A 19,540-nucleotide genomic window follows, 5' to 3' on the forward strand; every position below is an offset into this window, starting at 1 on the left:
GAAAGCTAAAATTCCGAAAGCGCAACGCTAAATATATATATAAAAAAAAGATTTTTATTAATTTTTAGTTTACTTTTATAAAAATACGCTTTTGTAAAAATACGTTTTAAATAAAAAATTATAAAAAGAAAAACAAAATACTTATATATTTTTAATAGATTGTTATATATATATATAATTATAAAGTTTCTTTATTGTTATTTTAGTTTTTAAAATACAAGTTTTTATTTATTTATATAATTATTTATTAAAACAGAAAAACAGAAAGAAAAAAAATATATAAAATAAAATACTCGGCCCGTACTGTAGCAGCCCATTTACTGGCCCGAAATCCTAGCTTATGCAATCGCATGAGGCCGAAGGCAAATTTTCATGCGATCGCATGAAGCGAACTGACACACCCTAATTGATTCTCGTACTGCATTAATTACGGGTAATAATTATTATTATTATTATTAAACCCTAATTAGGGTATTATTATTATATTATTTAGTTTTAATTTTATTATTTTGTATTAGTTAGTTTTATTCTAGTTTTATAAATTATAAAATTAATAGTTTTATAAAATAAATAATATAAAAATAATATTTTTATAAAAATTGTACTTTTTACAACTTTAAGTTTATTTTTATATTTTGTATCTTTTTATTTGTTTTTAGTGTAATATTTGTATTTTCGCTCGTATTTAATTCTAAGTTATAGTTTTTGCCATAGTTATTTTTATTTCTAGATTTTTAAGCTTTGCCGTAAAATCCCTTAAGTGCTTTTTCTTTAGACTAAGATTTAGGTGCTTTAGAATTTTGCGACGCCATTTTTATATTTTAATACCTTTTTAAATTATTGCCATTTGGGATATAGTTTTTCTTCTAAGCTTTAATATTTTTAAAAGCAACTTTTAATTCTTAGTTTTTAGTTCCTTTTTAAGTTTCGACGCGCTACGTTCTTATTATTATTTTTCGCACTCTAGTTTTTAGGACTTAGATTTTTTCTATTTCTTCTCTAAAATTTCTTTAAATTTCAACGAAAAAATTATTTTAAGTGGTTAAATTGATAGACATCTAAATTTTCTGCTTCGTAGTAATAGTTGGATTTGTTAGTGACTGAGTTGTGAGCTTCCGATTTAAAGGGTTCTGGCTCCCTGCTGCATCTATTGGCTATTCGAAACGTGAGCAAAAGCAGAAAAGTCTATTAATTTGATAACTTTAATAATTTTTATTTTTAAAACTAATAGGATATTTAGTGAATGCACCGAGCAAAACGTTCACCACCTTTTGTACGTTCACCACCTGTAACTCGATCAAGACATCTAGCAAACATTGTCGCCGTTGATTTTTTTTTAGAATCGTCATCTAGTCGACCAAGTACTCCAATTCAAATTTCCGATAATCCATTTTTTGAACCCGACCTCACAATTGAGAATCCGGAGAATATTCAGGGAGAATTCATAGATCCTGAACCACTAATCTTTCCTCCGGAACCACCAATCAATCAAACAGAGATTGTTAAGGAACGAACCATTAAATTAGAATCCTCTAGTGATTCAGATTCAACAAATTCAATTATGGAGAATCTGGAACCTCTAAGTATGGAAGACCGAATGTTAGCTAAACGCACAGGCCAAGGTCACGCAATTACTCAACCTGACATTAATGCGCCAGATTATGAAATCAAAGAACAAATTTTACACATGGTAACTAATCAATGTTAATTTAGTGGTGCGCCGAAGGAAGATCCAAACGAACATCTTCGTACCTTTAATAGGATCTGTACTTTATTTAAAATAAGAGAAGTGGAGGATGAACAGATATATCTCATGTTATTTCCCTGGACTTTAAAGGGAGAAGCCAAAGATTGGTTGGAATCGTTACCTGAAGGGGCGATTGATACATGGAACGTTTTAGTTGAAAAATTTCTTAAACAATTCTTTCCGGCATCTAAAGCCGTGAGACTTCAAGGAGAAATTGTTACGTTCACACAAAAGCCAAATGAAACTTTATATGAAGCGTGGACAAGATTTGAAAAGTTATTAAGAGGATGTCCGCAACATGGTTTAGACACTTGTCAAATAGTACAAATATTCTACCAAGGATGCGACATCAATACAAGAAAAGACATCGATATAGTAGCTGGTGGTTCCATTATGAAGAAAACAGCAACTGATGCTTACAAAATTATTGATAACACTGCTTCTCACTCACATGAGTGGCATCAAGAAAAAGATATCGTTAGATCATCTAAAGCAGCTAGAGCCGATTCTAGCCATGACTTAGATTCTATTTCCGTAAAAATAGATTTTGTCGAGAGACGAATGAAAAAGATGACTAACGATATACACTCAATACGAATTAGTTGTGAGCAGTGTGGAGGACCACATTTGACAAAAGATTGTCTCAGTATTGAACTAACAATGGAACAAAGAGAGAATGTTTCATACATAAACCAAAGGCTTGAAAATAATTATCAGAATAATTATCAACCGCCAAGACCAATCTACAATCAAAACCAGAATTATAACCGAAATGTTCCATACAACAACCAACAAGGTCCAAGTAATCAACAAGTATCCAATAATACTTACAATCAGCAAAGACCTATTTTTCAAAATAAACCACCACAAACCGATGATAAAAAGCCAAATTTTGAAGACATGATGTCGAAGTTAGTTGAATCTCAAACACAGTTTTTCACATCTTAGAAACAAACCAATGAACAAAATGCTCAAGTATTTAGAAATCAACAAGCTTCTATTCAAAATTTGGAACAAGAAGTAAGCAACCTAGCAAGGTTGATAGGTGAAAGAAAACCGGGAAGTCTACCTAGTGATACAAATGCTAACCCCCGGAATGAAACAGCTAAAGCCATTACCACAAGAAGTGGTATTACACTTAAACCACCTGAAATACCTGTAATTTCTGATGAAGCTATTCCTACTCTACAAGAACCACAGTCTGAACAAGATAAGGAAAAAGAACCGGTAGTTAAAAAGGTTAATGAAGATAACACAGTTAAGGCTAAACCTTATGTTAAACCATACCAACCACCACTTCCTTACCCGAGTAAAATGAGAAAAGAGAGACTTGAAGCCGAGCAATCCAAATTCTTGGATATGTTTAAACAAATAAATGTATATCTTCCTTTCATTGATGTGATTTCAGGAATGCCTAGATATGCTAAATTTCTGAAAGATCTAATCACAAATAGAAAGAAAATGGAAGAACTCTCGGCTGTTACTATGAATGCTAATTGTTCTGCAGTATTGTTGAATAAGATACCAGAAAAATTATCAGATCCAGGAAGTTTCACAATTCCATGTTTTCTGGGTAGTCTTAGTTCAATAGAAGCATTGGCAGACTTAGGGTGCTAGTATAATTTTAATGACATATTCATTATACGCTAAACTAGACCTTGGAGAATTGAAACCAACAAGAATAAGTATACAACTAGCCGATAGATCAGTAAAATATCCTAGAGGGATAATGGAGAACATGCTAGTTAAAGTTGGTACTTTAGTATTTCCAGTAGATTTTGTTATTCTGGACATGGAAGAAGATTCTCGAGTTCCTCTCATATTAGGAAGACCATTCTTAAACACGGCTAAAGCAATAATAGACTTGTTTGGTAAGAAACTGACCCTAAGTATAGAGGATGAGAGTGTTACCTTTTCTGTTGATAGAGCAATGCAACAACCGCAATCTGCAGATGATACATGTTATTATATTCAAACTATAGAATCACATGCAGAATTGTTAGAAGAATTTCCAGAATTACAAGGAACAGGAGAATGTTCTTTAGGAGAAGGAACTGAACCAATTAATGAAACTGAAATATTAGCTACACTTATGGCTAATGGATATGAACCAACAACAGAAGAAATTCAAATGCTAAAAGATGAAGACAGATATCGATATAAATTATCGATAGAAGAACCACCGACATTAGAGTTAAAACCACTTCTAAACCATTTGGAATATGCTTATTTACATGGTGAATCTGAATTACCTATAATAATATCGTCTTCTCTTACTGAAAATGAAAAATCTAAACTCATTTCTGTGCTAAAAGCTCATAAACCAGCTATTGCATGGAAGATTTATGATATTAAAGGAATAAGTCCTTCGTATTGCACACATAAAATCCTTATGGAAGAAGGTCATAAAACGTATGTGCAACGCCAAAGAAGACTAAATCCTAATATGAAAGATGTTGTTAAGAAAGAAATTATTAAACTGCTTGATGCAGGTTTAATTTATCCAATTTCTGATAGTCCATGGGTAAGCCCAATTCAATGCGTACCTAAGAAGGGTGGCATGACTGTCATCACAAATGAGAAAAATGAGCTTATTCCTACTAGGACTGTAACAGGATGGCGTGTTTGTATTGATTATAGAAAATTAAATGACGCCACCAGAAAAGATCACTTTCCCTTACCTTTCATTGATCAAATGTTGGAAGGATTAGTCGGAAATAGTTACTATTGTTTTCTTGATGGTTTTTCCGGATATTTTCAAATTCCAATAGCACCCGAGGACCAAGAGAAAACCACATTCACGTGCCCTTATGGTACTTTTGCTTATAAACGCATGCCATTTGGACTTTGCAACGCCCCTGGAACCTTTCAAAGGTGCATGATGGCGATTTTTCATGATATGATAGAAGAATGCATGGAAGTTTTCATGGATGACTTTTCAGTCTTCGGGTGATACCTTTGAATCATGTCTAGTTAATCTTGAACGAACAATCAAATCTAGTATTTATTGGGAGAAATGTCATTTCATGGTTAAAGAAGGCATCGTTCTTGGTCATAAAATTTCAAAGGAAGGAATTGATGTGGATAGAGCTAAAGTAGATGTAATTGCTAAACTTCCACATCCCACCAATGTTAGAGGAGTTAGGAGTTTTCTAGGGCATGCCGGTTTTTACCGACGTTTCATAAAAGATTTTTCTAAAATTGCCACTCCTATAAATAAACTCCTAGAAAAGGATGCTCCATTCATCTTTTCAGATGAATGCATCAAATCTTTTAATATTCTTAAAGAAAAACTCACTAATGCGCCAATCATGATAACACCAAATTGGAATCTACCATTCGAACTTATGTGCGATGCAAGTGATTTTGCAATGGGAGCCGTTTTAGGACAAAGGATTGAAAAACGATTTCAACCTATTTATTACGCTAGTAAGACGTTACAAGGAGCACAAACGAATTACACAACTACTGAAAAAGAACTCCTTGCCATTGTCTTTGCTTTTGACAAATTTCGATCATATCTCGTTCTAGCTAAAACGGTGGTCTATACCGACCATTCTGTTCTTAGATACCTATTTTCAAAACAAGATGCCAAACCAAGATTAATCCGTTGGATCTTACTCTTACAAGAATTCGATATTGAAATCCGAGACAAAAAGGGAGCAGAAAATCTTGCTGCTGATCATCTTTCTCGTCTTGAAAATCCCGAATTAGAAGTTCTAAATGAATCGGCCATACAAGATAACTTCCCTGATGAATATCTATTGAAGATAGATTATAATGAAATTCCATGGTTTGCAGACTATGCAAACTACTTAGTATGTGGATTCCTTGAAAAAATATTGTCGTACCAAAAACGAAAGAAATTCTTCAGTGATATAAAACACTATTTCTGGGAAGATCCACATTTGTTTAAAAGTTGTCCCGATGGAATAATATGCCGATGTGTATTCGGAGATGAAGCTAGTCAAATTTTAAACCATTGTCACACAGGACCAACAGGAGGGCATTATGGGCCTCAGCTCACAGCAAGAAAAGTTTACGATGCTGGATTCTATTGGCCTACAATTTTCAAAGACGCACACCTTCTTTGCAAATCCTGTGATGCTTGTCAAAGGGCCAAAAAAATAAGTCAACGTGATGAAATGCCACAAAATGTCATTCAAGTATGTGAAGTATTTGACATTTGGGGTATTGACTTTATGGGTCCATTTCCAAAATCTCATAATAATCTCTACATTCTCGTTGCCATTGATTATGTATCTAAATGGGCGGAAGCACAAGCTCTCCCAACTAATGATGCACGAGTTGTAGTCAATTTTTTAAAACGTCTTTTTGCAAGGTTTGGAATACCGAAAGCTTTAATAAGTGATCGGGGTACTCATTTTTGTAATAATCAACTTGAGAAAGTTCTCAAAAGATATGGAGTAACTCATAAAATCTCCACTGCTTATCATCCACAAACAAGTGGACAAGTTGAAAATACCAACCGAGCTTTAAAACGTATTCTAGAGAAAACCGTAGGATCAAATCTGAAGGAATGGTCCATTAAATTGGAGGATGCACTCTGGGCTTTTAGAACAGCCTACAAAACTCCAATTGGAACCACACCTTTTAAACTCGTTTATGGAAAAGCATGTCATCTTCCAGTAGAAATTGAGCACAAAGCATTTTGGGCTTTGAAGACATGTAATCTTGATTTACATGAAGTCGGACGTCTACGGTTAAGTCAATTAAACGAATTAGAAGAATTAAGACATGAAGCATACGAAAATTCGTTAATCTATAAAGAAAGAACGAAGAAATGGCATGATAAAAGAATCAGAAGTTCAAAAGAATTTATAGAAGGAGACAGAGTTCTTTTTTTCAATTCACGATTCAAGCTATTTCCTGAAAAATTGAAATCAAGATGGTCTGGACCATTTATAGTCAAAAGAGTTTTCCCGTACGGAACGATAGAATTAATAAATTCAAATGGGATTGAATTTAAAGTTAATGGTCACAGAGTTAAACATTACGTAGATAGTCCGATAGAAGTTGACAACGAAGTTAATCACAATTTCAACACCACGGCTAACTAAGTGTGGGGATAATCGAATCTTTTTAGGGTAATATGTATTTCTGCTAGAGTTAGATTTTCTATTTTCGTGTAGTTCTTGAAAATGGAACCCAAATGGTCTTTCCCTAGCAGACCCTAAAGAACTAGTCTTCTCCCCCCATTCTGAATTTTTATTTTTTTTAGGTTTTACGAGATGAAGACTTCCTGTGAACTAAACCATGGTCTAATGCTACACGCTTTGATCACTAAACGTAATAATGATACCCTTCCAAGTGAAATAGTATCATTAATCAGAGGTAAATCAGACGGAGTAAGAAAAGAATCCAGGAACGAAAATAATAAGTTACAGTTTGGTAAAGGAAAATCAAAATTCGCAGCGAAAAGAAGAGCACGACACCTTGAAAGATGTCACAAATACGAAAAATGGTCACACGAAGGAAAATGCTCGACGAATCAGACATATTCCAATACCGAGTTCGTTACTTTATGCAGAGATGGACCGTTCATATGTTTCGAAGAAAAAACGTTGAATGCTCGAGGTTACGCCTATGTAGCTATGGAAAACCAATTAGTCCGACTATCTTATGAGTGGGCTAAAACAGGTCACTGAGAATTCTATTTCACAGGTAAATATGTACAGTTTTTATTTTTATTTTATTGCTTTTAACATTTTGATAATAAACGCTAAATCATTCGCTATAAAGTATTAAATTGGTATTCAATAAAATTAGGTTTTGCGACCGAAATTATTGATATCATACAAAAATTTATTACATCACTACTAAATTTACCGTTTATTCTTAAGGTATAAATATCTTTAATCAATCAACCCAAAATATTTCAGAAATTCGTCAGGAGTAAAACTAGGTAAAATAGTCGAAATTACTTTACCGAAAAGAGGAGCGTATATTTTTGATAATATTTAATTGATTAAAGTGGGATAAAAGACCAAAAAGATTTTTAATTTTATTTTTACTTTGTTTTTAAAATTAATATTAAATTATTATTGTAAACTTTTTAAAATCAATATATTTAAATTTGTAAATATTTGGAAAATTAATATTTTTAATATAAGTTTGTATGTATAAAAACAAAAATATAATATAAGTTTGGTGTGAATTCTTAAATTTAATAATATGAATTTTTAATTTTATGCATTTTAAATTTAAGTTTGGTGTGAATTTAAAAACAAAAATTTACTTTATTTCGCTAAGTTAAAAATTGATTTCTAAAAATTCGTCGTGAGTTGAAGACTAGGTCCTTGAACCGAAATTGCTTTACCCAAGGGAGGGACGAGAACTTTTATTATCATTATTTTTAATCTTATTGAATTAAAGTATGCCAAAAATATTAAAAAAAAACCCAAAAATCTTTGCTTTTAAAACTGAGCTTAAAAATGACAAATTTTAAAATTTTGTCGAGGGACGGACTAGGACATTGTTCCGAAACGCCCTCATCCTAAAAAGAAACAAATTTTTAAAATTTTATTAATTTTATGTTTTATTAAGTTATAAGGTTTTTGTATTAAAAAAAAAATACAGACCCTCATGCGATCGCATGGGGTTTAGCCTGTAACCTCATGCGATCGCATGAGGCAGGATAACTGGCCAGAGACAAAAGTCAGCAAGAGCTGCTCTCTGTCTCACACTTTACACACACATATACACGAAAATCTCTCAAAACCTCACCAAATTTCACCATTTTCACCGTAATTCGTCAAATTTCTTGCTCTAATCATGCCTAGGTTCGGATTCTTCAACAAAAAGGTAAAAATTACACCCCTAAACTCATAAATTTCCTAGTTTTTGTGATAATTACCAATATTTTACCTAATGCAATTTTGTTAATTTCTAGTGTAATTAGAGTTAAATTGTTAGTATTTTATGCATGTATAACCTAGATTGATGCTAATTAACATGATTTGAAGCCAAAAAACTTCAAAATTTTTAGAAATCTAGGGTTTGTGTTCTTGAGCAATTTGGGGCTTTTTGATATAAACAGGTTATGGCCGATTTTTATCATGAATTATTGCTAAATTAAGTAGTGTAACATGTTTAGGTAGTTAAATGATCCAAACTTTGATCCTAAACATGATTTTTGGAGATTAAAGTGGACTTTTTAGGTATAAAATTCATGAAATTGATTAATTTGATGTAAATGCCATTTGAGACTTGTTTAATTGCTAGTAAAGGTTGTTTTAACTTGTTATTTAAGTTAAATGCTTATGAACTTTGTATACTTTTTCATATGAGCTTATTTGAAAAAGTGTAGAATTGTAAAAAATGTGAAAATGTGTATAAGTTTAATTTTGATTGAACATGTTATTGTGGTTAATTTAAATTGTTATTTTGCTAACACTAATGCATATTTGAATGCACAAATTTTTTGTTTAATGTGTTTTGCAGAAAACCGATACTGCTGGTGCTTCATCATCATCTAGACAACCACAACAAGAACCTGAACCAGAATATGAGCCGCAATACGAGCAAGAACCCGAACAAGAACCACAACAGGAACAACAACATCAGCCTGATCAACATGTACCTTATTATGATCCGCTACAGTTTGATAATGAATTCATAGTAGTTCCGATGCATCCGCCAGTAGAATACCCAACGATTCCTGAACACACGTTGCATCCTAATCTGAGATTCGACAGAAGCTGGAGAGATTACCCGGCATATCAAAGTAATAAATTCAAATTAGTAACGAAAGATGTAGAGGTGCCTAGGGTAATTGATTGGGATCCTTTGGAAAGGGTCCAACTAGCTGACCGTGTTAGACAGCATTTGATAAAAAGGTATGGCAGTTCTTCTTTTACATATTGGGAACACTTATTCACCATTCGTAGACCTGTATATAAGGAATGGTGTGTTGAGCTGATGAGTACTATAGCATTAAATGTAGATGTAGATAGATTAGATGATAGAAGTTTTCTTAGGTTTATACTTGGCTGTAGGATGTACAGGATGTCCATGCTGGACATGGCCAGGGCTTTGCAGATATATACGCCCGCTGAATTACTACTACCCGATTGTATGAATTTGATTTATCGTGGTGAAAGGGTAGATAGGAATTTTGATGTGAACGCCGTCTGGAGGCGTATGTCAGATTATAATGTTTTTGGGCGGGCAGGAACACATACCTACTTACGTATTAACAGAGCCGAGCTTCGTATAATTCATAGATTTTTGGCTAACTCGATTACATAGAGAGGTCACAACAAGGAAAAATTGACCTTACATGATTTATTTTACCTAAAGTGTATTCGATACCCAAGAGGCTTTGTTAATATCCCTTACTGTGTTGGTTTTTATTTATCTAAGATGGTTGAAGGAATACAGGAAGGGGAGATAATTGGAGGAGGTATTTTTGTTACTCTCATTGGAGAGTATTTAGGTGTAGATAGATACCAAGGGGGTCCACTTTTGGAATGTAGGGAACAGATTGAGCTTTTAGGATTGAGGGTTTATGCGGGTGCTAAGGTATTAAAGAGTAGACGCAACCAGGCAATACCCTATGAAGGTAGTCATCCTCAGGTAGAGAGAGGCTCAGATGAGGAAATGGAGGAAGCGGATGACATTAGGGATGTCATTCGGGAGGCTATAACTGATGTCTACCAGCGTGTATATGAGGTAGACATGACAAACGCGGAGAGATTTTGTCGGATGGAGCAGTGGTAAGCCCGAAACGATTACGAGCATTCCAGGAAACGACAGCATGATAGATGGGACTATCATCAGCATCAGATTATGAGCCGGCTGTCACCTCAGGATCACTATGTTCCGACCCGACCAGCTTATTATCCTCAACACCAGCCCGAGATGAGACCGCCATTTACTCTCTACGACCCTAACCAGGCATACCAGTACACCTATCACCAACCATGGAACCCGGACGATGACATGAACTGGAACCCCTATACATATTGATTTAGTTCCGGTTAGTAATTTATATGATTTTTAATTTTTATTATTTCTGTTTATTTATGTTTAAACATATGATATTGTGATACTTTTATTGTAATGTTTAATATTTTTATTATGTTGTACTAATATTTCATATTTGATTTGAAAGTGGGATTTTAAGTCCCATTTCAAATTAACATGCTTGTTTATATTTGTATGTATGTATATCGTCAATTGTACACAACAGGGTAAAACAGCACATTTTCAAAGACTGGCATTAAGTTCAGCAAAAGCTAGTACTTTTGACGACAAAACGAAAAACAAATATGATATAACAACAAGACGGAATGAACAGATGATGTGCACCATTTATCATTCAGCAAACAAACGCCAATATGTTTGGAAACTTTGGTAAAATTTAATCATTTTTCTACGCTAATCACCCTCAATAATTTAAATTGTTACTGATTTCTTGCAAATGAGGGCATTGCAAGATCTTAAGTGTGGGAAGTGGTTAAATTCTTTCGGATTTTTAAAATTTTAAACTTATACACTTGGTTACCATTAAAAATACTAGTAAAGCAGTAGTTGTATTAGAATCTAGTGCTCTCTGATAATAAAGAACAACCCTAGTCTTATATACTGACTACCCAATTCTAGTAAAAATTTTTAAAAATTTTCAATTAAATAAACTCAAAATCATGTTTATACATATTTATGAACGATAAAACTAGGTGTTAACACCGAAATTATTGTTACCTCGGAAAGGACATAAATTGAGAAACAGCCTAAAATGTTAGAATTCATTTAAAATGGAATAGAGGACAATAAAAAGGGCAAATAAAAGAAAATAAAAGCCAAGTGTGGAAAAATTTACCAAGTTATTTTGAACATATATCACATATTTTTGTACAAATAACTGAAGATGCTTTTGCTTTAGACTAATCTAAACAGTTTTACCAAATTTACTGTAATATATTTGAAAGAAAGATGGATCTGCACGATGAATCAATTCCATCATTAAAAGGAAGTAAAGTCTTCCGAAAAAGAAACGCGCTTCTTGATTTAGGTCATGAAGTTGTCGTCCAGACCAGCTGTAGGTTGACGAAAAACCTAGAAAAGTCATCTCTAAAATCAGCAGGAAATCCACGGACCTCAGCATCAAACAGGGTCGCCAAGTGGTCAGACTTATCCTAACCATGAGAGGATCTGTCTTGTAAAATGGGGAGGACGCCGTGCAAATTAGCTGGATAAGACTAATGAATCAGACCCCTAGAAAAGGATAATCTCCTTAAAGATTAAAAATCAGCTTTTAAGCCTGATATTACTCAATCCTAGAGATTGATCTTAAAGATTGAGAATTACAAACTCATGGAATTCGATGATATCTAAACTCGAGCTTGAACGAGAAAATATTTTGATCAAAATTACAAACCGATTTGTTTTCTGAAAACCCATTTTCAATGTGTTCATTACCATTGAACGTAAAATCCTAGGAATTCACCTGGAATTCATTAGGTCACCTGAACCAATTCGGGTGTCAACCGTAAGAACGGTGGTTGCATAGTATGGTCGAAGACAGGACCTTGTGCCAGACCGAAAAAATTATAAGGGTGAGCTTTACTATTGCTCCTACAAAGGATAGTAATGGCATCCGACACGTTATAGACCATAATTAAAAGCATGTCAGAGGACATTGCCTTAACAGTTGCTTGTTCAACGCTTTCCTTTATAACTGAACGGTAGTTTACCAAAAGGTAATATACGGAGCAAGTATACTGGACGTGTTGCTTTTCCAATACAAGGTTAGCAAGTGGGTGACACAAAACCACAAGTTTTGAGCTAAAATTTTCAAAATTTGAAACCTACCAAACCCACAAAAACAATTTGCAAACACCGGTGAAGGGTTATTCCGGAAAACTTATCTAGGGTAAAAGCTAGATTGAATTTTCAAAAGATCAAATGTTTTCATAAAGATCCAATTTCCTTAAGGATCTAAATTTTCATAGTCATGTGGGACTGTAAACCACATCGTTACTACCATTGTTCATACCGCCGTATAGAAATCCCTGATGTACAAAGTGTGAAGAATAAAGAAGTGATTCTAGTATTTTTATTTCAAGACTATATTGCTTGAGGACAAGCAATGCTCAAGTGTGGGAATATTTGATAATGCTAAAAACGAACATATATTTCATAGCATTATCCCTCAAGAAAGACAAGCTTTTTGTTGCAATTGTTCTATTTACAAGTGATATTCGTTTAAATAATAAAAGGTGAAGACAAAAGACAGATTCGACGAATTGAAGACGCAAACGACCAAAAAGTACAAAAGTACAAAGTACAATCAAAATGGTTCAAATTATTGATGAGAAACGTCTCAAAATTACAAGAGTACAAGACGCGAAACGCAAAGTACAAGATATTAAATTATACGCAAGGACGTCCGAAAATCCGGAACCGGGACCAAAGTCAACTCTCAACGCTCGACGCAACGGACTAAAAATTATGAGTCAACTATGCACATAAATATAATATAATATTTAAATAATTCTTAAAATTATTTATATATTATATTTATTTATAAAAACCGTCGGTAGAAGAAACAAGCTCATGTGAGCTGGAAAAGCAGGTCATGCGATCGCATGGCCTGGCAGTTATAAAACCATGCGATCGCATGGAGGCCTTTTTCTGGCCACATGCCTATAAAAGGCAGGCTTTGCACGAACCTAAAACACATCTTTTCTCTTCTCATTCATACGTATATATATATATATATATATATATATATATATATATATATATATATATATATATATATATATATATTATAATTTTAATTTTAATTTTAAATTCCAATAATAAGGGTATGTTAGCGAATGTTGTAAGGGTGTAAGTCGAAATTCTGTCCGTGTAACGCTACGCTATTTTAATCACTGTAAGTTATGGTTAATGTTATTTTTAAATTAATGTCTCGTAGCTAAGTAATTATTATGCTTATTTAATGCCGAAGTAATCGTGATGTTGGGCTAAATACTAAAATTGGGTAATTGTGCTTTGTACCATAATTGGGGTTTGGACAAAAGAACGACACTTGTGGAAATTAAACTATGGGCTATTAATGGGTTTTATATTTGTTTAACTAAATGATAGTTTGTTAATTTAATGTAAAGATTTACAATTGGACGTACTTTTAAATAACCATATACACTCGATCGGACACGATTGACGGGATATTTATATGTACGAATAATCGTTCATTTAACCGGACACGGGAATGGATTAATAGTTAATAGACTTATTAAAACAGGGGTGAAATTATGTACAAGGACACTTGGCGTAATTGTTAACAAAGTATTAAAACCTTGTTACACGCAGTCGATATCCTGGTGTAATTATTAAACAAAGTATTAAGACCTTGTTACAGTTTAAGTCCCCAATTAGTTGGAATATTTGACTTCGGATATAAGGATAATTTGACGAGGACACTCGCACTTTAAATTTATGACCGATGGACTGTTATGGACAAAAACCAGACGGACATATTGAATAATCCAGGACAAAGAACAATTAACCCATGGGAATAAACTAAAAATCAACACGTCAAACATCATGATTATGGAAGTTTAAATAAGCATAATTCTTTTATTTCATATTTAATTGCACTTTTAATTATCGCACTTTTATTTATTGTCATTGTATTTAATTGCACTTTTAATTATCGTACTTTTTAATTATCGCAATTTTATTTTATCGCACTTTTATTTATCGCAATTTCATTATCGTTATTTACTTTACGCTTTAAATTAAGTTATATTTATTTTTAATATTTTACATTAGGTTTTAACTGCGACTAAAGTTTTCAAATCGACAAACCGGACATTAAACGGTAAAACCCCCTTTTATAATAATAATACTACTTATATATATTTTTGTATTTTTACAATTATAAGTTAAAAATATAGCGTTAAGCTTGTTTAATTTTCCCTGTGGAACGAACCGGACTTACTAAAAATTACACTACTGTACGATTAGGTACACTGCCTATAAGTGTTGTAGCAAGGTTTAGGTATATCCATTCTATAAATAAATAAATATTTTGTGTAAAATTGCATCGTATTAAATAGTATTTCGTTGTAAAAATAATATTATTTCCTAGTACACCTCTACGCACATCACTAATAGTAACAATACAATTCATTTTTAAATATTCTTCTTTTATCATCTCATTTGGAATTTGGATTTGAATTTTGTTTGATTGGTTTGAATTTGACTAATAGTATAGTGTTTTTTGTTCAAGAAAACCACCAAGTTATTATTATTTTATTATATATATCAAATATCAATAAAATGTACAATTTTACTATTCACAGCAATTTTTAATTCGAAAAGGGTATTATAGTAATTTACACCTTAGAGTTTCCTGCATTTCAACAACCTAACAACCTTCTGAGCTATTCTCTAATATGTAATCTGAAAGATGTTTTCTACGATATTATCTATTCTCTAATCTCACTACTGGGTGTTAATCCACCATCGCCACCCGCACCGTTCTACCAGAGTCCACCGCAAAATTGATGAAGATGATGAAATCCTTCACCTCCCCCGTAAACTACCAATTTCACCACCACAAATCACAAAACGACCGCTACCACCACCAGATCTATTTAACGATGATGATGAAATCGACGACGACGGTCACGATTTGATTGGGTATATGTAAATCGACGATTTGATTTGATGGTACTGTGTATATATCTAAATCTATATCTCAGTTTTGTGTGTAAACAATTTTTTTTTCTTTTTTTTTTGTAATTTTAAGCTTAAGTTGTTTACAATCTTTATTTGGAATGTCTGTAAGTCGGAAATTTTAGGGCAAATGGTGATTTTCTTATGCATGAGAGGTGCTTGATGAAATGCCCGAAACAAAGAAGTGGTATGATTCCTGATATAATTCGAATTATTCACGACATACTGTTGAAAAATAATAGTTAATACCATTGATTCCTGCGTTTAATATTACCTGTACGAAGTATGAAAGATAGTTTATAAGCGCTTTATATAACACAATGCATTTGTAGTGATTATTGAATGCTGTATTATTTTTGATGCCAAGGATAATTCCTTTTATGCCTATTTTTTTTTTTTTTTTTTTTTTTTTGTCTAAACACTATGTGTTTGTAGCTACTATATTTTTTTGGGATATGAAATATTTTAATTGTTTAATTATTCTGAATATTTTTGGGATTTTGTTGACGAAATTTTTTTTTTTTTTTTTTTTTTTTGAGGTCCGTTGCAAACAATCTCTTTATCTGTCGAACATAGAGAAGTCTGTCGAACATAGAGAAGGAGGACTTTCTCTACTCTTGTGAGTGTTTCACTCGGGGTGGTGAAATGACTTCTCTTTGTCCTAGGGTAGAGGAAGGATTGTATACGTCCCACCTCCCCCATACCCTACAAGTGTGGGATTGGGTGTTGTTGTTGTTGTTGTTGTTTTTGCTGAATTAAATTCATCTAGCTACATGTAAATATTAATGACACTAAAGATAGATGAACCCATGATTTGAATGTATTTTGATTGATTTTTGTTGCATCAATTTTGTATCGGGTACAGAATGGCGATCGAAAAACGGACACCGGAAAAAAGAAACGGAAACAGAGACAAACGATTTGTAACCAGGTGAGACCGTTTTTAAATCTCTTATATCAATCGTTAATAAGGTCTGATTATTTTTATGTGGTTTATGTGTGAGGTTGTGTTAGTCTTTTTTGTCAGTAAGTTATTTGATTTGTGTTAGCTCAGATTGATTTGATTGTTTGACTATAATAGTCAAAGTGCCAAAGTCATAACTTGCTTATTGAATATGGATTCTAGATAATTTGCATTTGGAGTGAATAAATTTTTTACGATGTTTGAAAAATATTTATGTTTTAGTTATATAGGATAGGCTATACGAATTAGGATTTTGTGCATATAGTAAGTTGTGGCATTGTTGTTATAAGTTTCGTGGTTATGGTTGCAGGAAACTACACTCGAGCAATTAAGAACTATTAGTAATCCGTGACATGGTAACAAGACAACACTCCAACAATTAAGAGAAGCTCCAACTTACCCGTTGCAATGCGTGGTCAACCTTTGGGTATTGTATCATAACGGTTATGGTATACGATTGTTTATATGTTATGTTTTATAATACACTACATTATTATGGACAACCACAAAAATAATTAACATTAACAATTAACAATATTAATATGTAGGTAATCTTTAAAGATAACACTGGAGAGGCTGCATTTACATTCTTTGAAGAACCAATACCACCATCATAGACACTCCTGCAAAAAATTCAAAAAAAAAAAGAAAAAAAAAAAGACAACGCTAAAGAAAACATGTAATTTTGAGATTTTGTATCTTACGCGTCAACTGCAACCCGAATGATTTGCATGGTGGTCGCCGCAACGCGCGGCTGACCATCTGCTCATTTGATGCCAGCCACAATGATCAACCGCTAAAAACATTCACACCGGCTAATGATGCTTCTTGCCCTTTTGATTAAGACATTTTTTGTCCTATGTGAAAAGCTTAAAAAAGGTCTCTTCCTCAACAAGATGATCCCTATGCAACAACATGTGGAAACGGAGTTTTCTGGAAATTCGTGTCACCGAGTGGAGCGGCAGTTGGTTCGTTTTCCTACTTTGTTAGAAAAATTGACTTTTTTTTAATGCATTTATTAGACAAAATCCCTCCTCATTAGAGGATTCATTTTCTATGATGCTCGAATCACCAACCTTCATCGATTTGAACAACAAAGAGTTGTATTTCGAGTCTAAGATTAGACGGGAAGTCAATGATCTTAACCCAAATGGGTCATCCGCAATAATTGTTCGAAGGAAGAATGTTCAAGAAGATTCCTGTAGTGTAGTCAACTACTCAGCCTACCGAATCACAAGTTGTAAGGACCTTTAAACGTGAAATTTAAAGGTAAAGAGGGTATCGACTGGGGGGTCTGACCAGAATTTGTTATCAATTGCTATCTAGAGCAATCTTCAACGACAAAAATGCATTGTATTTTACAACTGCAGGAAACAATGCAGTCCAGCCAAACCCTAATTCTGATATACAGACAGATCATCTTTTATACTTTAAATTTGTGGGCCGTGTGGTACCTCTCTAAGTATCCCGTTTTGTTTCGAAAAAATTATATTAAAAATCTTTCTATTTTGATAATATAACTTATATTCCCATTGATGTATAATGAGGTTTTTATGTTCTTGTTATAGGTTGCTACAGCTCTATGTGATGGGCAACTCTTGGATATTTACTTCACCCAATCCTTCTATAAGCATATTCTGGGTATGAAGGTAACATAGCATGATATAGAAATCGTTGATCTTGTTTATTTTAAGAACCTGAAATGGTTGCTAGAACGTAAATACGTTTGAAGGGACCGATTATTGAAATAATGTTATGTTTTTAGTACCTTCGAGATTATATTGCTTCATTACTCTTGCTCATGGTTGTACAAAACCGCCGACTAGTATCAGACTTGTTCGATTTGTTTGGTTAAAGTTGTCCAAAGTCCTATCTAGTCGGTCGAAGTCAGATTTTTCTGTTTAAAATCGGTCAAATAGAGTCGAAGTTGGTCGACATTCGACTAGTCTCCAACTTGGCCGGTTAGTCCTTAGAAGGTCCGAACCGAGCGACTTTTATAACCTTGCTCTCTCAAGCTAGTTTCTTAATACAACTTTTTTCTTTTTGTATCATAATGAAGCTACTGACGGGCAGGATTTAATATTTAGCATGGATCCTGATGAGGTTTCGAAGATGCTCTATGAGGACACGAATGTGTGTACACAGTCTTAAATCACCTATTAATTCGTCATTAAGCTGCATAAAATACATATTGAAATTTGTGTTCTGTTTGTATTAAAAAAAAGGTTACGGATTGTGAGCTTAAACCGGGCGGACGGTACATTGAAGTCATAGAAGAAATGAAAGAGGAATATGTGAATCTTGTTGCAGAACAAAAACTTACAAATGCGATACGTCCTCGAATCGATTCCTTCCTTTTAGCTGTATAATGACATTATTTCTATTTTTGACGATAAAGAGCTTGATGTGCTGATCAGCGGCGGCCTTCCTGAAATTGATTGTGAGTTAGCTGTAAAATTGGGTTGTGGGGTTGATGTTTTTGCGTGCTACTTCACGTTTCCCCTATATCTTTATAGCTTTCTTTTGTCGGGTGTTTGAATGAATCAAAGGATTTCATTTTTAGCTCATAAGACTACTCTCTATTTGCTATGTAACAAACTTGCACCCTGTTTTATGGATCTTTGTTTTCTTGATTTTAAAAATTACTGTACTTTGGGACTCTGCTAGTTTATCTTGAACTAGTTGATAAAGTGATACGCCAATGTGGCAGGATTAGGTAACATTGTTGATAAAATGATATGTTAGCGTATCCAAAGTCACTAAAAATTTCAACTTAAAGATGCTACGGATCCATTGATTGACCAGGACTTAGTTTGTTACTTCACATCAAACGATGATAGTTTTGTTTTCCTTGAAAAATACTTGATAGCGACCATCTTTATCACTTATTTATTTATTTTTATTATTTTATTATTGGGCTCCGGGGCCACCAACTTTTAGTTTTATCGTGTGTGTTATATAGAAGTGAGTTGATCCGTACACCACCTTGTTTTTGCCATACACCACCAAAATAATTATTTGGACATTTCTACCCTTCCTTTGAGAAGTTAAGGGGAGTTGGTGGTGAATAAAAGGAAGGGTAAAAATGTCCAAATAATTGTTTTGGTAGTGTA

The 19,540-nt window shown here is 33.3% G+C and overlaps 1 protein-coding gene and 1 non-coding gene across 2 annotated transcripts in view; one reads left to right on the forward strand and one right to left on the reverse strand.

The window, feature by feature from the left end:
- The window catches only part of LOC139901513 (uncharacterized), a 107,118-nt gene extending 88,045 nt beyond the window's left edge, over positions 1-19,073 (forward strand). Inside the window, exons 3-5 of the mRNA XM_071884216.1 lie at positions 17,996-18,068; positions 18,487-18,560; positions 18,653-19,073. Of these exons, the coding sequence (XP_071740317.1) occupies positions 17,996-18,068; positions 18,487-18,560; positions 18,653-18,796 (291 nt within the window). The 3' untranslated portion in view covers positions 18,797-19,073. The remainder of the gene's footprint in view (positions 1-17,995; positions 18,069-18,486; positions 18,561-18,652) is intronic.
- Positions 1,946-2,052, reverse strand: LOC139903175 (small nucleolar RNA R71). Its single transcript, XR_011778017.1, has one exon. It is a non-coding gene; the product is annotated as a small nucleolar RNA R71 (small nucleolar RNA).
- Positions 19,074-19,540: the final 467 nt, after the last annotated feature.

This window comes from Rutidosis leptorrhynchoides, chromosome 3 (assembly GCF_046630445.1).
Source record: "Rutidosis leptorrhynchoides isolate AG116_Rl617_1_P2 chromosome 3, CSIRO_AGI_Rlap_v1, whole genome shotgun sequence".
Lineage (NCBI taxonomy): Eukaryota > Viridiplantae > Streptophyta > Magnoliopsida > Asterales > Asteraceae > Rutidosis > Rutidosis leptorrhynchoides.